Source organism: Aegilops tauschii, chromosome 7, assembly GCF_002575655.3.
Source record: "Aegilops tauschii subsp. strangulata cultivar AL8/78 chromosome 7, Aet v6.0, whole genome shotgun sequence".
Taxonomy (NCBI): Eukaryota; Viridiplantae; Streptophyta; class Magnoliopsida; order Poales; family Poaceae; genus Aegilops; species Aegilops tauschii.
In genome coordinates, this window is record NC_053041.3 from 537,193,460 (window position 1) to 537,217,802 (window position 24,343).

The 24,343-nt window shown below is 45.1% G+C and overlaps 2 protein-coding genes, 1 long non-coding RNA gene and 1 pseudogene across 4 annotated transcripts; 1 reads left to right on the top strand and 3 right to left on the bottom strand.

The window, feature by feature from the left end:
• Positions 1-264: 264 nt before the first annotated feature.
• Positions 265-24,100, bottom strand: LOC120968102 (uncharacterized). 2 transcript variants are annotated; one of them, XR_012189588.1, is made up of 5 exons: positions 22,915-24,100; positions 21,767-21,968; positions 19,601-21,659; positions 18,049-19,128; positions 266-857 (listed from the first exon to the last, which is right to left on the bottom strand). It is a non-coding gene; the product is annotated as an uncharacterized lncRNA (long non-coding RNA). The 2 variants fall into 2 exon arrangements; XR_005762221.3 differs by having other exon boundaries at positions 265-857; positions 18,049-21,659.
• On the bottom strand, positions 6,733-7,660 carry LOC109768838 (uncharacterized). The gene is made up of 4 exons (XM_073505039.1): positions 7,333-7,660; positions 7,150-7,232; positions 7,014-7,058; positions 6,733-6,926 (listed from the first exon to the last, which is right to left on the bottom strand). The coding sequence occupies exons 1-4, from the start codon at positions 7,481-7,483 to the stop codon at positions 6,879-6,881; spliced, it is 327 nt and encodes a 108-aa protein (XP_073361140.1). The 5' UTR covers positions 7,484-7,660; the 3' UTR covers positions 6,733-6,878.
• On the bottom strand, positions 8,217-13,964 carry LOC109756467 (protein FAR1-RELATED SEQUENCE 5-like; annotated as a pseudogene).
• Positions 20,519-22,832, top strand: LOC109768846 (cation transporter HKT2;1). The gene is made up of 3 exons (XM_020327579.4): positions 20,519-21,690; positions 21,817-22,038; positions 22,295-22,832. Exons 1-3 carry the CDS (start codon positions 20,519-20,521, stop codon positions 22,494-22,496), a joined length of 1,596 nt encoding a protein of 531 aa, XP_020183168.3. The 3' UTR covers positions 22,497-22,832.
• Positions 24,101-24,343: the final 243 nt, after the last annotated feature.

Genomic DNA, 24,343 nt, shown 5'->3' on the forward strand with positions numbered 1-24,343 from the left:
TGATTTTCATTTTAGATTCAATCGTACGAAGGCTGGATCTGGCGTTCCCCGGTTCGAATCCTTTTTGAGAGGCCGAATAGATCAGGTTGAGGCCCAGCCAGTTGTGGGCGCACGTGTACTATAGGCAAGTAAAATAGTACCACCTCGAATGTAGAAAATAATATAGGTGAAAAAAGTTGAAAGCGTAAATTCACGGGAAGAAGCGTATTGTGACGGTGAACCCGACAAAGTCAATCCGTGCTTTATTATTAATTAAAAAAAATAAGGGAAAGATTAGGAAAAGATATACACGAGGTGGTACTAATTCGGGGAACCACGTCATGTGCAATCTGACTATGCATGCGGTGCCAGCCTGCCGGCCCAAAACAAATTGGATACAAAGCATACGGTGGCCAAACTCGATTTTCCATCTAGGACTCCTCACGGCGCGGACAGTTGGAATTGAACTCCACGTCTCGCTGTCTTCCTAACTCCTCCCATTATTCCAACAACAAAAAAAACTCCTCCCATAAATATTGGCTCGAAGAGAGGACCGGAGGGGTGGAGGGTTGGATGTGAATCGGTGGAGGCAGAGCAATAGCAGGACCAGGGGACATGACCTGCGAGATGTGTAGCGCCTGTGTTGAACAAGAACTACACGCTGGCCAGGCACACTGTCCTCCTACAGAAAATTCAGGAGACTGCCACTCTATCTCTGCCTCGTCGAGAAACAAGCCACCGTCGGACCATGTGCGTACGGACCAGTGCTGCAGGAACTCGCCGATGCCGTCCGCCATGTCGTGCTTCGAAGCCTGATACTCTTCCTCCGCCTCGCCGACAGTCCGATCGCCATCAGGCCGTGCTGGCAAGGACCCGATCTGCCATGAACACCCGGTGCCGTGGTCGCGCTCAAAAGGATGTCATAGAGCGCTGGGCACCATGGGATAGGAGAACTGCTATCCGGCGCCCATCCAGCAGCGGCACCATCAGCTGCTCCAACCGATAGAGCTCGCAGGGACCTTTCCCACTCATGATTCGAGGAGTGGGACTGCCGGTTTTTTCTTCATGTGGGCTGTCCAGAACGAACGTGACAGCACCGGCCACCAGCATGAAGTCTTCGCGCTCCCCTAGCCAGCTGAACCCTCTGCGTCCTCCACTTCTCCCTGCAACCTGCATTACTGCGATTGCGTCGTGCTCACATTGGTCTCTGCAACATACACGTAATCGCTGCGCTCCGCGCTCATCTCCACCGAGATTCCTGGCAAGGTCTATTCATAGTCACGGCTCAGCTCTGCCGGCGTCACGCCGAGACAGCGATGCAACGGCCTTGATGGGCTCGGCCTTGGGAGCGAAGACAGCGAACTGCTAGCCGGGGTCTACCTTGAGCAGCACGGTTGGCATGGACGATTTTTTGCCGATGGCAAGGATCTAAGACGATAGATGGTTCTTGCTCCATACCATTATTGCTGCTCCGGTTAATGTGTATAAGTGTCCGACAAAATTTCCTGCAGAATGCCTGAAACGCCCACTGCTGGGTACATGCATACAACAATCATGCCATGTCTTCCCAATGCGATTGGCTGCACATGTATGTTTCTTTTCCTTCTTCTTTTAGTTTTAAAGAAAATATTAACTTTCTGAACTCACCATGTTTTTTAGTATATATAAGCACGGATGACTAGAACAGTTGATTGTCAGTTCACTTATATTTCCCCTACGGAAAGGAGCATCGGTTTTACATGTGCTTCCAGGGCCCTTGGTGAGAGGCCTTTGTGGTGTTATTCTTTCAGGTAAGCTTTACTTACATTGCTACTCATGTCACAGTGTCCATAATGCAGAACGCATAAGTTAAATCAAGCCAATGATCTTTTTTCTTCTAGCCAGAGTCAGGTTCAGAGTTGTTCACTCTGAATTTTTTGGCCACAGCCATCAAGCAAGCTAGCACCTATTATTTAACTGAACCAAATGGCAGCTAAGCTATGAGTGCTTCATTCTTTGTTCTAAACAATTGCAGCTACTACTTTGTTTGATCTGACTAAAGGTGCAACCAATTGAAGTTATTTTGAAGAACCTGCACCTGAGTATATATATTCTGTTTTTATAGCCTGCAGCAGTCTGCAGAGTGAAGTTTGTGCATTTTGTGAATCGTTTTGTTCCAGTTTCCGTTAGTATACAGTCTATACTGTATCAGGGTTTTTGTTTGAACGAGTATCAGATTATTTACTATGTGCAGATTTTCTTCTGCCATTGCCGATCATGTACTTCTTTCTATGCTAGGAAGCATAATTTCGTCGTATCACTTAGTTCAGTATAAGTATATTTAGCTCACGTACAGTGGACATTTATTCTTTAAAAGGCACCGCTCTGTGTCCTCTTGGCCCGCGCGATTTGCCCTAAAGGCCACGAGATCAACATATTTATTAATATGTGTTCCTTTTCGAGTGATCTAAGCAATATTCAGAAGGGACAGTGCATTTTCCTAGATGCATTGGATTATTAAATCAGATGTGAGTTTGCCTTTGTCCTTCACTTCACCGGAACTATCAATGATGTACACCAGATCATAGAGTATAAATGAAAAATTAGTTTGTGTAATTTTGGATCGAACTTGCTACCTGTTTCCTTAAATCTAATTGCACAACTCAGTGAACGGGCTTGTTTTCCTGAAACTTGACTTTCTTGCCTACAGGGCAACATATAATGGTGCTTAAGAGAAATGCTAATCTACACTTACACTGCAATGTGGTGATCATTCTTGGTTTTTATTACGGGTATCTGTTTGCTCAAGAATAAATTTTACATTATTATTCACTCCCTTGTTTAATTTCCTCTTTCGTCAAATTTGCCTTCGTTTTTAAGAACTTGTACTACCTTCTTGTTGGTCCCGTAGGAATGTAAGCACAACTGAGTTCATCTACTATGATATATATCATTGTTTAAGAATTGTTCTTGCTGGTTGGTCCAGTAGCAATACTAATGTCATTAATTAAGCATAACTGAGCTCGGCAGTCAAGCTCCTGTAAAAAATCATCAGCAATCAAACTCCTATGAAAATCTTATCGGCCGAAAATTATCAAATACATCAGCAAAGCATTACTCGGTAGCACGCACTATTTCTTGTTCCAATCACCACAGCCTCTCGCCCTACCTATTCTTCCTTTGGCCGCCTCAACCAACACATGGCGCTTGTACACATGCTAGCGCCGCCCACCTCATCGCGCCTCCTTCACCAGCCAGTGCCGCCAACATTCATCGCTCCTCCCCACCTTCCAGTGATACCATCCTCGATGCACGAACTGAATATATATAGATAGTTGATGTATACAACTCAATGTCCAAAAGAATGTGGTTTTTGCTGCCCTGGAACCTGAGTTCCATGTTGGTTTCTTTACCTATTCCTGAGGTTCTTTACATCGCAAAAGAACTAAGTTATTCAAGTTGTATTACGATCGGATTTTTGCTTTGGTCGCATTAACCATGATGCCTTGAGGCTACACTACTACTCCCTCCGTAAAGAAATATAAAAGCGTTTAGATCACTAAAAAAGAAATATAAGAGCGTTTAAATCACTACTTAGTAATCTAAACGCTCTTATATTTTCTTTACGGAGGGAGTACTCCTACCCTGCCCTCTCAGGCCATCAAAGTCCCTGGCCATTTGATCATCGCTTTTGAGCATGTTTGTCCGTCAAATTAGGTGTGAATTCCATGTAATCTGGCTTCACTCTATTAACGATCGCTAACCATATTGAGCAGCCTCCCCTACGGGAAGCCAACAGGACTATGTGACCCTCGTTTTCTTTTTCTCAAAAGAAAAATGTGACCCTCGTTTCATTTGGAATGTCTCCTGCTCCCACCCCCCACCTGACGGCTGGGCGACCGATGCGGAAGCGACGACTCCGACGGCGTCCACGCTGGGTTTAGAAAGAGGCGATTCAGTCGAGCGATAGGGTCACGCGGTTTTCCGCTCATGATTCTTAGCGTCGCCATGTTGTTGGCCAGTGGCCGTTGTGAACATGTAAATCAAAGCTGCCCGCCAAGGAACCTAGAGCTTGCTGCTTGCTCACTCAATTACAAACAAGCACCTATCAAACAAGCTATGAAAATATTTTTCAAGACAAACTCAATGAAAACTCGTATGATCAACCTAAATAGTTATGGATTTGAAAAAACTTTTTTAGTATATATTTTCATTTAAAAGTGTAGACTTTTTTAATGTGCTTCTTTGTTGGAATGTAAGAGCATCTACAACCGGATGCCTCATATCCACCCAAACGCCCAGGCAGCCTGTTTGGACACTAGGCGGATAGAAAAAACCACCCAACTGGCCACCCCAAACACAGCCCAAATGTCCGGGTTGACCAACAAACCCCATATCCATCCCATATGTGGGGCGGGTATGGGGACGCCCGGCCATGCCTAACGCGCCGGTATCGGCCTATTATGGCCCATTTTGACCCCACATATATTCATTCCCTTCCTCACTCAGGACCAAATTCTAGCCACTCCACTTCACTCCCTTCGTCCCCTAGCTCCTCCCACTACTAGGAAAAACACTACCAGTAGCGTAGGTCCTTTGCATACCAGTAGCGCGTGCACCCGCGCTACTGCTACGGCGCTACAGCTAAATTTTAACAGTAGCGCGTTTTTTACACCACGCTACAGCTAGAAAAGTTACTAGTAGCATGTTCCACCCGCGCTACTGCTATTATGTACACGCGCTACCAGTAATGAAATAGTAGCAGCGTTGGTAAACTACAAACGCTACTAGTATCCTATATACTAGTAGCGCCCAGTTTCCTACCCACGCTACTAGTAACTTATTAGGAATTAAAAAAAATGAAGCAATTCCATTTTGTCACACAATTGTTGTATCCACCATCACACAATTTCTCATTGTAGCTAGCGGCAACTCATGTATAATTCCTATCACATAGTGTTGTGTGCCTAGTCAATGTGCGAAGCCTGCCCGGCCTGATCACGTGGCCTGTAGCTGCGACGAAACACACCGAGCAGCCTCGCGAGCCACACCTGACCGACGGCGGCCGCCGCCTTGAGTTGTGACGCCGTCACGTCCCTCGCCCTGACCCTCAGCTCCAGCAGGCCTCGATCGATGTCGTGCTCGTGCCTCACCACCAGCGGACGAAGGAATCCATCGGCAGCCACGACACCATCCAGTCCACGAACCTCTCGACGACCGTCAGCGTCGCCACCACAAGCCTGTAGCATTACCAACAGAGATTTAAAAACTTCAGATTCTTCAGAAGAATGACACGGAAAAACAATGCGGTACATGTCGATGCCAATGTGCTACAATTTTTTTCCGAGATTCTTATTTAAGCCATAATGCACAACTTAACTACACACTGAAGCAGCACATAGCTACTTCCATGACAAAAGATAACGCAAAAGATTAGAAGCAATTCTGTTGTGTTGGAAGCCCTAAAAAGAAACAGCACCTACGAAGCACATAAGGAGTTAGAGGCATAATTCTTTCAGTAATTTTCTATCTGTCCATTTTTCTAAGTAGTCACTTCAATACCTTGATATCTTTCACGTTTTCAAAGATAACAAAGTCCATGAATCTACTGTTGGTAGAGCATAGTGACTATACAAACTGAAGCCTGAACATATATACCTGCCAGTTCACAGACTTGACAAATGAATTCTGAAGTTAATGGGCTTTTCCTCTTTCCTTAAGAAATCATTTGGTCTGCTCTTTGTTGGTACTACCTAGAAGAATTAGAACTACAAAAAAATGGCATCACTGAACAAGGGTAGATAGACAAGGTCTGTCTTTTGTCCTCAAGTGAGAATTTAATTTATTAAAAAAAGACTAAAATTAGGTTTCATATATACACATAGTAGGAATTTACAGGAGAGTATAGCAGTAGCACCGAAACGAAAACAGTAAGAATGACGTCAAAACTGGAGATTCGGTAAAAAGAGTCATGTAAAAATGCTTACTGAGGACCGGATACTTACAGCTTTGCATAGCCCTTTAGACCAAACGCAAGGGCTTTGTCATAAAACCGTTGCACAAGCTTACGGGCAATAAATCTGTCACATACCTACAAAACTGAAGTTAAATGACAAAATACAATGATTCTAAGTGCTGAATTGGTGTTGCACTGACACAATGATGCTAAGTGCGGAGTTTGGTGTTGCTCTGTGGAAGCAACTGGGTAAAGTTGGTTCTACAGAAGAGAAGCCCTGCCATTCTATCAAAATAATTTTGTTACGAATCAAAAGAGGAGGTTGAGAATTTGTAATACCATAGTTACTATATTATCACATAAACTGCCCACTACCCAAGGAATTAATATCAATACTACATGGCTTATTCTAATCTACAAACTCTATTTCCTAAAAAAGGTACCGTCATGTTTCTAATGCTGGCACCAGTACCCACACTAGGAAAAGGGAGAACTGCAGTGTTTGTCCATTATAAACAACTGAAGAAACAAAGTAATAAACAGGATCACGGGAACAAACTTGCATATATAGTATTATTTGATAAAGTTTCTATGATTCAGGCAAACATTCTAAAAAGTGCATTAAGCAGACCTTCATAAATTCCTCAAAAGAGAACTCCTTGGCCAAATCAGAACGTGTTACTCCTTGTTGCCACTGTGCCAGTAGCATTGGATGATGATTCCTGCAGGATATGCATAATAAAGTTATTTGTGTAAGTCTAGACGTGTCATTGTACACAGATGTGCTTTCATTGTACAATACATTGCTCCATGGTTGACTGCGTAACACAACAAAATGGCACATAGACTGATGTAGCATCTACTGTAAAATAATTTAGTCCTGTCCTGTCATGCATTAGAATGGCATTTTTCAACTTCACTTCACAAAACCAAAAGGTGGAAGCCAAGATTCGCCGCGAATGAGCTAACACTGGGGCAATTGCTGACCATAGCAGCTCTCAGCCCCATGAACCTGAATGTTCAGCAGCAGAGTCAGCCCTAGCATTTACAATGGATACACTGACAGTAATCAAAGCAAAAGATCACACACACATTGAACCTCTCGGATAGCTTGGGGACTACTAGCTCCGGCAATTTCCCCATCCTAACGTGAAACAAATACAATCAGCATCGCATACTCAAACCCTCTCTGCAACTACTTCGCCTGGACCCAAACCCGGAAAGCAGGATCGCACCTTGGCAGGGTAGAGGGCATCGTACACGTCGAGCAGCTGCGCCAGCTCGAGAATCGAGTCGCTGTTCCTGTCCCCTCCATCCTCTGGGTTGGAGACAAGACCAGAAGCCTCTCAGTTTAATGGGGGGCAAGCAAAGCAGAGCAACCGCGCAGAGCGCGAGAGGGGGTGGGGGCGGATTGGTACCGTTGACCGCGGGGGTGCGGACGGAGAGGAAGCCGCAGGAGGCGATGGAGGCGAACGCGTCGAGCTGGCCCTTCCCCCCTCCGCCCCCGGCGAGCAGCGCCGCGTGGTCGGCGGCGTACAGCACCAGCGCCCGGCTCGGCTTGTCCGCCATTGCTCCGCCGCGCCGACACACACTGCTTCTCTTCCCCTTTCCGGAGAAGAACCGGGAGGGGATCCCGGCGGCAGAGGAGAGGAGAGGAGGTGGAGGGAATCTGGATCGGGGATGGGTGCGGTGTGGGGTTGAACTGGGACGGTTGGTGGGGTGGGTAATGGATCGGGGGTGGTCCGGTGGGACTGAGATCCCGTGCCTTGCTGTAGTCAAGTCACCGCGCGCCTTGCCCCCTACCATCCAGCGTCCATGTTGATCCTACGGCCAGCAGCAACTCACAGTCAAAATACCCACCTGTACACAGAACAGCAATAACTGGCAGAGGAAACAGAGGCCCTTCATGCAAAGAACTGAGCAGAACATAAGTTCAGTTAACACGCAGTTCAGTCTATCAAAACAGCAAGAGTTTGACAAAACAACAGTCTTACAAGGCTGTAAACAACGTAACAAAATACAGTTTAATTTAGCAAGCAAAAACACTTCGGTTCAGTTTAGGAAACATCAAGCAAAAAGGAAAACCCAAGCCATTTTAAATACAAGGACATTCAGTTAAGAGGTTCAGGAAATTAATAGGGCAGAAAGGTGAACACGGTACAGAGCCTTTTGTAGGCGTGAATAAACTAATTTTTGAAGCAAGTTACCATAGAAATTTGTTCTTACATAATCATTCAAGTACATAGTGTTGGCCCTTTTACTTGTACATTTAGGGCACAAAAGACTATAGTTAGCCCCCAAGTCCAAAATACTATAGTCAAGCACTGTCCAAAATACTAGTCGACACTCCCAAAATACTATCTAACAAGCTTCTAAATACTAGAACAGATCTTCATCATAACGGGTAGCTGTCAAGAGTTGCGTGTAACTCATTATCTTGTTGCACCCTTGAAACTCCATATTTGCTCCTTCATCGCGCCCATCCTTCTTCACTCCTACTTGAGGCCCTACACCATCATGTTTCTTTTGTTTCTGCAATAAAACTTCTAATAAGTAATTTATGAATGAAAGGTAACACCACACCATGTACATCTTGCTACATACCTTTGCTCTTTGGTTTTTGGATGCCACAACTTTAGTTGGCTTGCGCTTCCCTTTGAGTAACTTATCAAACCAATTTTTTCTTCTCCTCAAATTTTTTAATTGAACCTCTTTTTTCTTGAGCTTTGCAGCACTAAGAACCTCTTTTATTTCTGCACTAAGAACCTCATTTGTTTGCTGCACATTTGGGTCAACATTTTTTTCGCCATTACATGGCTTACTCGTCGCATTGGCAATTGCGTTCAGTTTATCCTCTAGTTGTGGACCAATGCAATCAAGTGCATTTTCTAACAGCAAACAACATTCCAGAGAGTAGGCTATTTTATATGCCAAAGTGTGAAATTTGTGAGACAAATCTTTGTACCGAAGTTGAGCTTCCAACTTTGGATTTTCTACCACATTCCTTCCTTGTCTATCTTGTATGCTTCCATTGCGTGCTTCTCTAGTCCATCTTTTTAAGAAATAATGTGATGGCAATACTTTTATATTCATCAAATCAAGCACTTTGAGACCATGTCCACACAATATTCCCGTCCTATTGAACATTCCACAACTACATGAAGCTGTTTGGGTCAGAGGATCACCGATCACTACGCGCTCCTCTTCGAATTTTAAATCACCATGCAAACTCCCAATAGCAACTGCAAATTTGTTATGCCCATCCAATGATCTAGTGCATGCAGCCATGGATCTTTCATATTCACTTTGGAAAGCTTCAAAAATAACTGGAGTGTACTCTTTGCTTGCTAGCACCAACATAGGTGTGTGCATCTTGATTCTTGGCAATTTCTTCCTTGCATCAAATTCAGATTGCAATTCCTTTCTTCTTTTTACTTCCACTGTCCTCTCAAAATGCATCAAGAACCGAACAATATGGAAATCTGATTTCAAATGGTTTTTCAATGAATTGTTGAAGCTTTCACTAAGTTGTGTACTTCTCACTCCCAAACTAAACACATCTCTCATATAACATTCAGCCCATTTTTCTTTCAACTTGTAGATACTATCTAACCAAGTTTGCTTGTGCACTTTATGCCTCATATTGTTAAATGCTTCCTGAAATTCTGTTTTGTCCTCATAGCCATACATACATTCACTAAAATCAGTGAGAATATGAGACTCCTCATCTTCATCCTCATCTTCATCTTTCCCATCATCTTTATCTTTCCCTTCATCTTTCTCTTTCCCTTCATCTTTTTCTTCACCCTTAAATGGTGATAAATGCTTGACAACATTTTGCATTATATGAAAGGTGCACAATCCATGATATGATTCCGTGAAGACTTTTCCTATAGCTTTCCCCATTGCTGCATCTTGATCCGTATAAATAGTTCTAGGTTGCTTCCCATTATGTGCAGCTAGAAAAGTCTCAAAAAGCCATGTAAATGAGTCACATGTTTCATCAAATAGCAATGCAGCACCAAAAATGGTGGTTTCTCTAAACTGATTGAGTCCAAGAAAAACACCAAATGGCCTATATTCTTTGTGAAAGAACATGCGGTGCCCCCATGTTTGGTTTTGGTAATTGATGACAATCTCTATGGACTAATGGTTGCCTTGAGTTATATTTGAAGGATTTGTCCATAAGCTTTTCTTGAAGTCCATGTGTTGGTTTCAAGGAGTTTATGTGGTGACCAAGGTGTTATTAAGGAATTATCCAAAGATTGGTCATGAGTTTATGTGGTGACCAAGGTGTTATTAAGGAATTATCCAAAGATTGGTCATGTGAGAGTAGAGCTTATTGCAAGCATGTCGTGAAGAAGAAGATTGTGTGATCATTCATGTTTACCTTCAAGACATCATCCAAATGAAGAGAGTTGGAAAGAGTCAAGGTTGATCAAGACTAAATCAAGAGTGAATCAAGTTGATCAACACACAAAGCGCACAAGATGTACCGAGAGGGATCAAGCGATCCCATGGTGTGGTAAGCATTGTCAATTACGCTTTGTGTACTAACCCATGATCTTCGTGAGAGTTCTTTGTGGGGTTAGGTTGCGGTGTGCAAGTTCAAGTGAAGCATCATGAAGAGATCAAATGCTTGAAGCTTGCCGTCCATTGTGGCGACAATGGACTTGTGAAGATGTTGCGGTGTGCAAGTTCAAGTGAAGCATCATGACGAGATCAAATGCTTGAAGCTTGCCGTCCATTGTGGTGACAATGGACTGGTGAAGATGTGCGGAAGAGTGGCTCAACCATAGTGGAGTATGGGGGAGCAATCAACTAGACTTCATCGAGCCAACACAACCAAGAAAGGTGGTCCATCTTGAGGGAGTCAAGATCGTCATCATCTAGCTCAAGTGGACCATGTGCAAGGCAAAGGTTTGCTCTTGATAGGTTTTCTATTTTACCGGTCTCATCATGGTAGTTGGGAGACCGGGTTATAGGATCGATTGCCGTACTATCAAGGGGGGCTCTCGATGAGTAGCTTGATCTTATCGTGCATAGAGAGCTCAAACCATTGCATCCTTGCATCATCTTTGTTGGTTCTTGTTTGGTTCTTCTCTTTGTGAGTTTTGGAGCTTATGGTCATCTTGATGACAAGCTCGAGTTCATCGAAAACGGAGTTCACTCGCATCTTCTATGATGTTTTCGATGTTGGAGGTTATGTCGTTTCTTCTCGGTTGGAGGTTTCACTCCTCTATTTTTTTTGGCATACCTCCCCTGCTTCTTCTTACTATAACCAATCGCTATTTTGATGCTACTCGTCTTTCTCAATCCAACAAGCTTGAGTTTGCTCAATTCGGAGCTCATATGCAGAAGTTATGGCAGTTTTGGTTTCCTAGCGGTAGTACCGCGGCCAGAGCGGCAGTACCGCTTATTGCCCCAAGCGGTAGTACCGCTGTCCAAAGCGGTAGTACCGCCTATGGCCATAAGCGGTAGTACGGCTACGGTTCCGCGCTGGTACCGCCTCGATTTTGGGTCTTGCATTTTTCGTGTCGAGTTTTGCAGTAGTTGCACGGCAGTAAGGCACGGCAGTTCCGCCTATAAGCGGCAGTACCGCCCCGATGGGGGGTAGTACCGCCTGTAAGCGGTAATACCGCCCCGGTCGGGCGGTAGTACCGCTACTGCATTTTTGGTCCCGTGTTCTGCTCCTCCAGCGGTAGTACCGCTGGGGTGCGCGGTACTACCGCCCCAAGGTTCATGTTTGGTTGCTCCTTTTCCCTGCTTCTTCCGCCAGAGCGGTAGTACCGCTCGTGGAGCGGTAGTACCGCTCGTGTGCGGGCTGAGCACATAACGGTTGGATTTTTCCCCTTCTATAAAAGGGGGTCTTCTTCCCCATTGAACCTTATCCCTTGAGCTCGTGTTCTTCCCCCATTGTTGACCTTCTTCGAGCTTGCTAACTCTCAATCTCTCCATGGATTCTTGCTAGTTTTTGAGGGAAAAGAGAGAGGAGATCTAGATCCACATTTCCACCAATCACTTTCTCCTCTTTGTGAGGGGAACCCCTTGGATCTAGATCTTGGAGTTCTTGGTGTTCTCCTTCTTGTTCTTCCTCTCTTTTTCCTCCCTAGCATTAGTTGCTTCGGTGGGATTTGAGAGAGAAGGACTTGGGCACTCCGTGTGCCCTTGCCATTGCATTTGGTGCATCGGTTTGAGTTCTCCACGGTGATACGTGGAAGTTACAAGTTGAGAAGCTTATTACTCTTGGGTGCTTGGTGCCCTTGAGCTTGTTCCTCTTGGGTGCTTGGGTGCCCTAGACGGTTGGTGGTGTTCGGAGCTCAATCATTGTGGTGTAAAGCTCCGGGCAAGCGTCGGGGTCTCCAATTAGGTTGTGGAGATCGCCCCGAGCAATTTGACGGGTACCGGTGACCGCCCCCAAGGGTTGCCAAAGTGTACGGGTTCGGTGACCGCCCCCAAGGGTTGCCATTTGTACGGGTTCGGTGACCGCCCTCAAGGGTCCCTTAGTGGAATCACGGCATCTTGCATTGTGCGAGGGCGTGAGGATATTACGGTGGCCCTAGTGGCTTCTTGGGGAGCATTGTGCCTCCACACCGCTCCAAACGGAGATTAGCATCCGCAAGGGTGTGAACTTCGGGATACATCGTCGTCTCCGCGTGCCTCGGTTATCTCTTACCCGAACCCTTTACTTATGCACTTTACTTTGTGATAGCCATATTGTTTCTTGTCATATATCTTGCTATCACTTAGTTGTTTATCTTGCTTAGCATAAGTTGTTGGTGCACATAGGTGAGCCTAGTTGTTGTAGGTTTTGTGCTTGTCAAATTAACCGCTAGGTTTATTCCGCATTTGTTCAAGCCTAAACCGTAATTATTTTAAAGCGCCTATTCACCCACCCCCCCCTCTAGGCGACATCCACGATCTTTCACTTTGTTTGTGCCAAAAGTGGTATCGAATGTGACAACATCGCCAAAGTGTGCATAGTCAAGAACCATTTTAGCATCAGCCCAGAATATGTTGGTTATATGCTCCTCACAGTCCAACTGCAAAGCATATTGGAAAGATGGGTTCTCAATGATTTTGTCATGGAAGTACTTCAACATACTACCAGCCTGTCCAAAAGCCAACTCTCTCTGCCGCTTGCTTCGCAAATGATTCTTTTGGTCAACACAAGTGTAGCCGAGGTTAAGTGGTCCACCAACTTGACGACAAGCAAGCTCATGTGCAGCTTTTGGCATGATTCCAGAGTCATCAGCGGCTTCTATTTCAAAAGCTTGTACTTCGGAAATCTTCCTTTGTGATGCCATCAAGTGACAAGTTTGTGGCAATTGGAGGTAATGATTGTGTTCTAGCACAATATCTGTGACTTCATAATTTTTCCCCACTCGATCCAATGTTATAGTCATCCGGGCTTTGCAATTTGTTCTTGTTTCAGCTCTAATACGCTTTGGCACATGATCCAATGTTATCCCTTTTTCCTAAGACCCTCATTGGAACAAACAAATCTGCATGAAGTCACTTCACCATCAAACTTGCTTACATGCTTGTTTCTCTTCCTCACATCAAACCCTGCACGACCACCATATGCAACCCAAAACACCCAAGCTTCATCTACATTTCTGAACCTCATACCAACTTGAGGTATTCCCTTATCAATTTCACCCATTGCACAACACTTGCAAATGCACAACACTCACAACACTAAAATCTTGTCAAATTGCACAACTCCGCAGCCCAATCAGCAACAATTCTGTTAAATGGGACAGTACACACATCAATTTCACACAGCACATAAAAAAATCAGCTAAATAGCAAAGACGACTACCTGTTTGAGTCGGCCTGGAGCTCAATGGCCACTGCAGGGGAGCCGCGGGAATGGATGGAGGGAGCCGTTGGAGCCCGTCGGAGGGGGCGCGGTGGAGGAGCCCGGAGTGGCGACGGAGGAACCTGTCGACGCCGTTTTCTTCAGTGGCCGCGGCCGGAGCTCGATCCACTCCGTTTCCTGCGGTGGCGGGGCGGAGAGAGGGCGACGGGAGCGGGGGCGGGCCAGAAAGAGGGCGACGGGAGCGGGGGCGGGCCAGAAAGAGGGCGGCGAGGGCGAGGGCGGCGGCGGGCGCGGCGGGAGAGCGGAGGCGGCGGGCGCGGCGGGCGAGCGGAGGCGGCGGACGCGACGGGCGAGCAGCGGCGGCCGATGCCCCAGCCCGCGCAGTTTTCCCCTGCCCGCGCGAATGTGTCTGGCAGCCCGCGTAGTTTTCCCCTGTATTGAGTCGCTTTGACTGGATGTTAAATGCTGCCAGCCGTAGGATTGATTTGAACGATGGATGTAGGGGGCAAGGCACTCCGTGACCTGCCTCTGGCGAGGCACTGGATCTCGGTCGGTGTGGGACTGACGGACTGTGCTAGCGGTAGCGCAGGGTGTCTCACCGACGCTGCGGTTATCCCATTAGCAATGGCATAGGTTTACCACCCACGCTATTGTTATGGTTTGTCCGCGGGGCACGATCGAGAATTATTTATCAGTAGCGTGCCCCAAAGAAACCAACGCTGCTGCTAAGCCATACCAGTAGCGTGCTTTGTACCCAGCGCTACTGGTAATTACCAGTAGCGTGGGGACACAAACAAATGCTACTGGTAAACTTCTATGTATAAGCATTTTCCTAGTAGTGTCCATGGCGAATTCTGGACTTATTCGGCATGGCGGGTAGTGATCCAACTCCGAGATGTCCGGATCCGTAGACTAGGACCTCGTCCCATGCGGGGACGAGGAGGAGATAGTCGTCCACTTGGCTCTCCGCTGGTCTCAGGAGGAGTGCACCCGACTGCGGTCAGTCTCGATCCGGCAGGAATCCATTGTGTTCGCTCAAATGGCGCTTGAATCCATCAGTGCTGGTGGCTCTAGGCGCGTCACCTCGGCCTCACCGGTTGCGGTCACCCCTGCCTGGCTGCGCAACCCTGGGGTGGTGGTGGAGCCCCTTAGGTTGTGCCTCGTCCCAGCGGCATCGGCCTCCTAAATGGAGGTCAACGTCGTCATGGTTTACTGCCAAACCAGCCACGAGGCAAGGCGTGTCCAGTCACCGAGGAAACCCTTCATGACGAAGGAAGTCTTCGAGGCGGAGGCAGCCCTCAAGGTGGATCCGGCAGAGTCGCACGCCAGCTTGGACATCAATGAGGAAACCCCATGTGCTTGCGACGAAGGAGGGCGACGTGCACCCTCTCAAGGGAGCAAAGCCAGGCGACCCGTGTCATGGCGGAGTGCTACCCAAAGAGGAGAAGGCGGAGGATGTCGACAGAACGGATAGTGTCGGCATGGGAGCCGGCGATCTATGGAGCAGTATAGACCCTTTGCTAGTTCGGCAAGGGGTGGCGATCGGCGCAAAGAGCAAACACAATGAAGGGCGCACGGTTTTCACCCAGGTTCGGGATGCCCGGAGGCGTAAAACCCTACTCCTTCCTTGGGTGTATTGGAGGTGTTGGGCACAAATACACGGAGCGCTCTCCCCCCGGCAAGTGGTTGGAAGAGAGCAGCTGCACGAATACCTATGTGTGAGGGTTGCTAAGATTTGAACCCCTTCTAATGTTGCCTTGGCCCTCCTTTTATAGCTCAAGGGGTTACCACAGTGGCAAAAAGGTCATTACAAGGGTGATTAGACTGGAACAGAGCTATCACACCTAACTCTCCCAGTTAAGACAAAGAGCATTAAATGCATCATTAGGTGTCCGGTGGAGAGGCAGTCCCGGAAAGGTTCTCCCACGGCTTGTTTAACTACCTCTTATTATCATGACACGCCATCAGGACGGGTGTCGATAAAGGTGATTTATCCCTCCAGCAAGCTGACAAGCGTGGGTTACGTCCACCGAAGCACATGTGGGCTCGACACCTCACTAATCAGCGACCAGCTGCCCAGAGAGGCGAAGCACTGGTGTTGGCGGGGAGCCCATGTCAAAGGGGCTTGCCGGGCCTTCGTCTTGTGGCTGTGCCTTGACCTTGGCGGCCTCGGAGACCTCGCCGGCGCGGCTCGGTCTCGATCCTAGTCGTAGTTCCGGCCCTGTCGGCCTCGCCTGGACGGCAAGGGAGACTCCTCTGAGAACCTTTAAACTAGTTGTTGACTTGGTCATCTGTTTAGGCATCACCTTACTTCGGGCCTTGCGGCGCCCTGCAGGACCTAGCTGCCCCCGGCAACTGCCCTTGTCTGTGCACAAGTCAGGGGGAAACAAACACCCCGGTTTGTGTACACCGATAGACAGCTTCGACAGTGAGAAGATCTACCTTGATCCGTTTTGCATCTTCGACCGCTACTTCCGCAACGAAGACGACAAGGGCAAGGGCAGCCGTGGATGAACTTCTTCGATTGTCGCAGCTAGTAGAACATGTCAAATTTCGGTAGTCCCATGACATGTGTATTCAACTACGTATGTAATTTCACATTGCATGAAACTAGTATGGATTTGAGGATTTGGTTTGAGGGAGCTAGTTGTGGAGAGAACTTTTGATATGTGCTCGGTCACTGTCCGCGAGCGCGTCCACGGACATATAGTGCTCACGATTTGTTAACTCCGGTTTTAGATGCTCTAAGAGCATCTCCAACGCTATCCCCTAAAACGGACACACTATTCTTCCGCAAACCATGTCCGGACGCGTCCGCAGATAGGATATGGGAGCCGAGCATCCTACCATGTCCCTCAAATAGGCATCAAATCTGGGCATGGGCCAGGCGGACCTAAAGGAGAAAGCACATAGGCTATGTTGACATGTGGTGCACACACAAAAGGTTGCTTCCACAAACGTTTAGGGGACTGAATTGGATGGCAAAAATTGTCCGGGCCTTTTAAGGGAGCTTTGAGGTACCACTTTGGAGATGCCCTAACGTAAGAAAAAAAAAACTACACTGTTCGTACAGTACGATGTAATCTAACCTTCCGGAGTGTTGCTATTAACAACATCAGCTTGATTGAGGACGAGTTAAAAAAAACTTGATTGAGGACTGGTATACCAGGTACTGTGGGATGCAAGTGCAACCTTCCACAGCTACACGTATGAGCGCCATCGTAGAATAAACTGAAGAATGAGATTTTTCACTCAGCATGGTCACCAATCCAACTTGAGAACAATTTCCTGGGCCCGCCCTTTGGCGCAGGTGCTATAGGCGAGCACTCGTACGGTCTTGCCCCTTATTTTTGTCCCCCCATTGTAGCGCCTTGGTTAAAGTTAAACGACAACCTTTTTTTAGACTGTCTTCGCCGAGCCTCGTTGCGATGACATGTTTACTTTGTGAACATTTTTTAGATAGTCAACGATCAATAATTTTGGTCAAAGGTCATTGGTGCCAGGCAAGCGAATTCCAGCGATGAGAATGACTCGTCAGCCTGCTTAGCAGGCGCGCGGTCGCCAAATAGGAAACACCGAAGGCGCTAATTAAGACGTCTCTTACCGTGTGAGTCCTATTTGGCGCTTACCGCGCCGAATAGTGTTGTTTCCATACGCGGTGCTCATTAGCTAAGCATTTGGGCCGGCTGATGTAAAATGACCAGTGATTGAGCCGCCCGATCCAATTTTGTGAAGATCCTGGAAGGTTCCGCGTTCATTTTTTTTTGGTTTTCTCTCTGTTTTTTTATCAGTTGAGTTTTTAGATTTTCTTTCCTCTTAATATTTTGGTTTTTATTTTTCAAAACTAAGCTTTCTTTAAAAAAGTTCTGAACATTTCTCGAACACGTGAACTTTTTTCAAAGCTGCATACTTTTTCAAGGCCATGATCTTTTCTGAATTTGCCAACTTTTTTTGAATTCATGAAAACTTTTCAACCATGTGAACTTGTTTGCAAATACATGAACTTTTTCAAATTCACGAACCCTTTTCAAATCTGCGAGCTTTTTCTCAAAATCCATGAACTTTTTTTAAATTTGCATTTTTTTTAATATCCATGATTTTTTTTAAATTTCTTGAGTTTTTTTCAAATCCATGACCTCTTTTTAATCCACAAATGCTTTTAAAATTGGAAATCTTTTTCTCAAAATCCATGAATGTTTTTAAAATTGGCGAACACTTTTTGAATCCATAAACTTAAAAAAATCAATGAACTTTTCTCAAATTCACAAGGTACTTTCAAATCCACGATCTTTTTTTCGAATTCACATACCTTTCCTTAAAAGCCATTGACTCTTTTCAAATTCGTGAACAGTTTTCAAATAAGCATACTTTTTCTTACAATCCACAAACTTTTCAAATGTGTTGAAACAATTGAGCCTCCCCCCACATAGAAAGTCAGTCTGCAAAGAGCATTTCAAACATTTTAGAACATGCGAGCAATACAATAGAACAATTCTAAAGCAAATCCGAGGTGCATATGAGATACTGTCATAGTTTTAAATAGCAGGCTATGCCTCTTAGCAGCGGATCTCTCTAAACGCTATAGTGCGCTATTTAAAACTATGACAATATCTCATGATCAATCCCATGGTCCTATCCACCTTGTGTTAAACTATGGTTACTCTCTCTCTCTAGCTTTTGCATTATCATAAACGTGTAAGCCAAATATGCATTTATAGTAGATTCGTTTGTGCTATGACATTCCATTCATTCAGAAACCTATGTTTATCCGATTCAGTTGAGTAAGTTTTAATTTAGAGATGTTTCACTCAATGCCAAAACTGTTTCTATTTCATCCAAATTGCAGGGATTGATAAGACAAATAAACTTTAACCCTGCAGGGAAAGCAGGCAGAGTCAGAATCATTGCAAGAAAATTGGAGTGATCTTACTAAAATCAACCAGTACATGCAGAAGCAATTTGTGACATGAAGACACCTTGTGCTTTGTCTTTCACAGCCTTTTTTGTGTCCGTAAGCTTGCCGGGCAATATCTCGTTGTAGTACCCAAGCCAAGCAGCAAAACCTATTACTCATGAAAGCTTCAGTATTCCTCCAAAGAAAACACAAAGAAAGTTGTTGTAACATTTTCAAAATCATGTCCTAGCTTGGTATCGTCGGTATTTTAGTTGCATCGTCTGTTTATAACTATTTTTTCGCGAATATGTAAAGCTTGCGTACCTTTCATTGATAGAAGGGAATGAAATGAGTACAAGAGGGGTACAACCTTCCACAGTTGCACGTATCAGCATATCCAATCCAATAAACTGAAGGATGAGATTTTTCACTCCGCATGACCACCAATCCAACTTCAGAACAATTCCCTGACAACATATGTAGTACCCTCGAGGACTTGCATCCAAGAAGAAAAGTGGCATGAAACTTGGCAAGGTGAGGCTCAAGTCGGAACATTGTGAAGTAATCAAGAACACATTTTCAAGTATTTCAAGCAACTTGCTGAACTAACACCCAAAGCCCCATCACAGTTTCATAAGAGAAACTGAAGACAGGGCATGTGAGATTTAGCTTGGTGATAGCCAATAATACAGAAATAAAAAGGGCCCCAATTGATACATTTTTCAGGACTAGTCAGCGGCGAATAGAAAGTGGACATGCATGTGCGCCGTACGCAATCACTCACCGGCCGGCTGTCCTGTGCTCAACTGAAAGAAACGTCGAAATGCAAAGAAGCAATTTAGGATGTATCATCCATCTACTATATCCCAGTCTCTTTGTACGACAGTACGAGCAAGCAGAACATGCTTTGATCCCAGTCTACTATTAACATTGAGTATGCTAACATGTATTACTAGTATATATGTACCTGCAATTATTGAAGGTTCTCCCACCTGATTGGTCCATTTTTGTATGGCTGCGCATTCCTGCAGTTGCACATGGTCAAGACTCTCCAAATCCTTCAATGGATATTACTCTTTGTCAACGTCCAATAAACATGAATGCATAATTGTGAGCGAAGACAAACATAATCAAGTGTATGACTGTGAGTGACAATATTTTTTCTCGGGAAAGGAAAAAAATACGCTATTGATTGATTGAGGGTGCAACATGATTCTATTGGGCTGGCTGTCTGATGATCAATTTTTAAATCAGAACTGGAATCATAGGATTAAATTGGTCTCCTCATTTATGGTACCAAGCTAATGATGCAGTGCACCAGGGGTGAAACCAGACCAAATTCGAACGGATAACGCTACCGTATCCTATTCTCTAACTTTTCTGGATTTGGAAGTGGGACGGATGCAGAATATGCTTTGATCCTAGATTCCCAGTCTGCTATAGCATGAAGTTGCTATCTTGCTAACATGTGAGTGTGTACGATGTAGCTTGACCGGAATTCCAGCTTGACCATATGCAATTATTTGAAGTCTCTCCCTCCTGATTGGTCCGTTTCTATATGGGCACACATTCCTGCAGTTGCACATGGGACCGACTCTCTGAGATGCTACAATGGATATTACTCTTCGTCAACGTCCAATAAACATTGGTGCATTATTGTGATTATTGTGCACCATATGAATAACTCACCGGCCGGCTGCCCTGAGCTCAATTGAAAGAACACCCAAGTGCAAATTATTTTTAAAACCCGAAATAGAATCATAGGACTAGATTGATCTGCTCATGGTACCAAGCCAATGATCCAGTGCACCCATATAAGTAGCACCAATACGAGACTTATCTTGTCACAGACATATGCATTTGTTTCTCACTCATATATAGCACCATGGGCCGGGTGAAAAGATTTTACCAGGATTTCATACATATCAAGCTGCATAGCTTCAGCCGCATCAGTAGATATGTTGTCGATTCGATGGTTTTTATCTATCGGTTCGTCGCATTGCATGTTCATCCATTCTGGATCCAACTGTCCTACTTCCTTGCCATGGCTATACTTGGTTCAGTCCTCTTGATGTCGCTGAAACCAAGCAATCCTGAGTTCTGCCCTCCTTATATTGACATGTTGTACTTGTCAACCTCTGCTCTAACAGTTTCTGGCCTCAGCACCGTCAAGATGGAGGACCTCTCGAGCTCTCAGATTGTGGTCCTAACACTGCTCATGCTTGTAGGAGGGGAGATCTTTGTTTCGCTCTTAGGCCTCATGCTTAGAGTGAACCATCAAGACATGCAAGATCTTCCGAGCGTGAAGATCAGCTCAGTTCCTGTCGAGCTTGAAGTGCTAGACTTGGCCAACAGCATGGCACTATGTGATGAGTCGCAGCTTGAAGAAGCTGCTCATGCAATTCCACCAAAGAAATGTACAGAGTTGAAGAGGACTGAATCTGTCAAGTGTTTCGGACATGTGATCTTTGGGTACTTTGCTGTGATCCATGTCTTGGGCTTTCTGCTGGTTTTTCTGTATATAACTCATGTGCCAACTGCAAGTGCCCCACTGAACAAGAAAGGGATCAACATCGTGCTCTTCTCACTATCAGTCACCGTCTCCTCCTTTGCAAATGCAGGACTTGTGCCGACAAATGAGAACATGGTCATCTTCTCAAAGAATTCAGGCCTCTTGCTGCTGCTCAGTGGCCAGATGCTCGCAGGCAATACATTGTTCCCTCTCTTCCTGAGGCTACTGGTATGGTTCCTGGGGAAGCTCACAAAGGTGAAGGAGCTGAGGCTCATGATCAAGAACCCTGAGGAAGTGCATTTCGCTAATTTGCTTCCTGGGTTGCGGACTGTTTTTCTCTCCTCAACGGTTGTTGGCCTTGCAGCAGCTGGGGTCACGCTGTTTTGCGCTGTTGACTGGAACTCTTCAGTGTTTGATGGGCTCAGCTCTTATCAGAAGACTGTCAATGCATTCTTCATGGTGGTGAATGCGAGGCACTCTGGGGAGAATTCCATCGACTGCTCGCTCATGTCCCCTGCCATTATAGTACTATTCATCATCATGATGTAAGTTCATGACTGAATAGCACTTCATTTAATTAATGTTTCAGTTCATATCATTTGATTGGTAGGTACTACTTACTTGCTTTGGAATCTCAAATTCATGTGCGACAATTTGCTTCTTGGTCTCAGGTATTTGCCATCATCAGCAACATTTGCACCACCCAATGGAGATACTAAAACCACCGATGCGAGCACAAAAGGCAAGAGAGGGTCGTTGGTGCAGAATTTGGTATTCTCACCGCTCGGGTGTAACATCATCTTTGTGATAGTTGCCTGCATCACTGAAAGGAGAAGGCTCAGAAACGATCCACTCAACTTCTCCACCTTGAACATGATATTTGAGGTCATCAGGTGTGTTATTCTTTCATGTGATGAAAAAAACCTTACATTACTCTCCCTAAAGATGGAGAAAAATTAGTAAGGCAATGGTAGCATAGACTAGACATAAATGGCAATTGCAACATAACATAAGAATGAACTTAATTTATAAACCGAGCACTTTGAGTCTGCAAGAGCTAAACACGGCACTAAACTAACTTAGAAGGCAAAATCTTACTCCTGAATGCATTTCAGTAAGGAGAGTAATTTTGTATGCTTTGTTTTGCAGTGCATACGGCAACGTTGGGCTATCCACTGGTTACAGTTGTTCTAGGCTGCATCAGCTGCACCCAGAGATCATCTGCCAGGACAAGCCATACAGCTTTTCTGGATGGTGGAGTGACGGAGGAAAGTTTCTGCTAGTCTTGGTCATGCTCTATGGAAGGCTTAAAGCGTTTGTGGTGTCCACAGGTAAATCCTGGAAAGTATGATACAGTTGACCAAGACTAACTGTAAGGGCAAGTGTGCCAAACTGGTATAACTGCCGCGTACTTGCAAGACGAATCAGGTTTCTAGCTGGATCAGTGGATGAAAAAAATATGTAGGTGGATGTTGGGCATTCAATGGAAATCATTTATCAATGTGTGGCATCTTGACGTGGGTTCCGCAGAGTTGCAGCAGAAAGACAATTGAATTCTTATTCTTATTGTTAGGGCGGGGTTAGTATTACTTCACACAATTTACAATATAGATGTGAGCGTTGACACCCTATTTATAAGCACAGCTAATGTTGCCCTATCATTTTAGTACATACTACTCTACGCAGAAGTTCCGGGAGAAACTACAAAAAAAATCACTTAATTATTGAAACTCAAAGCCTGAAGTTTGAATTAAAATAATGAGCAATACCTTGGTATATTTTGTTGAGGTCTTTAAAAGGCGTTCCACAATTTATCGAGTTACTGACTAGTCAACAGGCAGAGCAAGCATGAAGATCCAGCTAACACGTCTGAGTTTTGCACTAACACATAATTGCTTCCGGACGTGAACATGTGGTGATCAGTTCATGCGAAGAAATAATTGTACATGCACATCACGGAAGGCCACCAGGGAAGGCAAAGTCATAGCGAACACACAAATCATGCAAAGCAGTAGAGCCATTCAGTTGCTGGTTATTGAAATCACTGAACCTTGCCTCCATATCAATAACAATAACAGGTTTACCTCAATTTTCAGTGAGCAATGACTTTCCATCCGAACAATTATCATTTGAGTATGTCGGCCCTATTAGAAGTCCCAGTTGTATCCGCAAAAATAGCCTTTGGACTCATCTTACCTCTTCAGCTAAGGATCAATCAAGATGTAACAACAGCATGCCTCATTTATGATGTACCATGGCTAGCAAGCAACAAACTAGAAAGTGACCAACTGAGGGAAGTTTCCTGTCCACTGGTGGTCTATGCATGCCCCTTGAAGCATGGCATTAGAACACTTCCTGGCCATGAGTTCAGTCACAGCTAAACATGCAGCGTGTCACCATTTTGTTTCATAGCACCACAATCACTTTTCTGACCATCACTGCTGGGCATCTTCAAGGGAAGAACCAAATGCAGAGTTCCATAATCATTTTCTGCACATTCTTGTTTGCATTGTGAAATTCAGAGATGCTCTTATATCCATTTAAATATTATAAAAGTTTGGCATAACTTTTGGGAAACTCCACTACCAGTAGCACTTGCTAGATGTTGTGCCATTATTTCTCTACATATATGTAAGCAACACTTTCACTTGCCTAGTCTGGGGACCTGGTCGAGGTTGCTCTTGGCGGGATGGCAATTGGCAATTTGTCTTCGTATGGAAGCAAAGCCTTCACTTGCCTAATCTGGTGATGTGGTCATGGTTACCCTTAAAAAGATGACAATTGGCAAATGGTGAGAGGAAGTTTTAGTACACATGGAAACTGTTCTTTCTATGCTGCTTTAGCGTGCATTTGAGCATGTCAGTGCATGATCCTAAAACATAACATTAAATTCTGAAGTGTATCTTTTTCCAAAGATTAAAAATTAAGAACTGATGATATACTCCAATACTCCATTGATAAAATTTCACTTGTAAATGCCAGGAACATACACTATAAAGAGCTCGAACCACTCCATTTAACTCGAATGCCTAGCCAGCTGCATATCATCAGTTCATCTGTGTTTACTTTTCAGTCCATTGCTTTCGATCTTAGCTTGCTTTTGATTCACTTGTCCTATTTTTTTTCATCAACGTACATGGTTTTGTTTCCTTGATGGCTTTGAACAAAGGTTAGTTGATTATGGAATCGAAGCCTAAA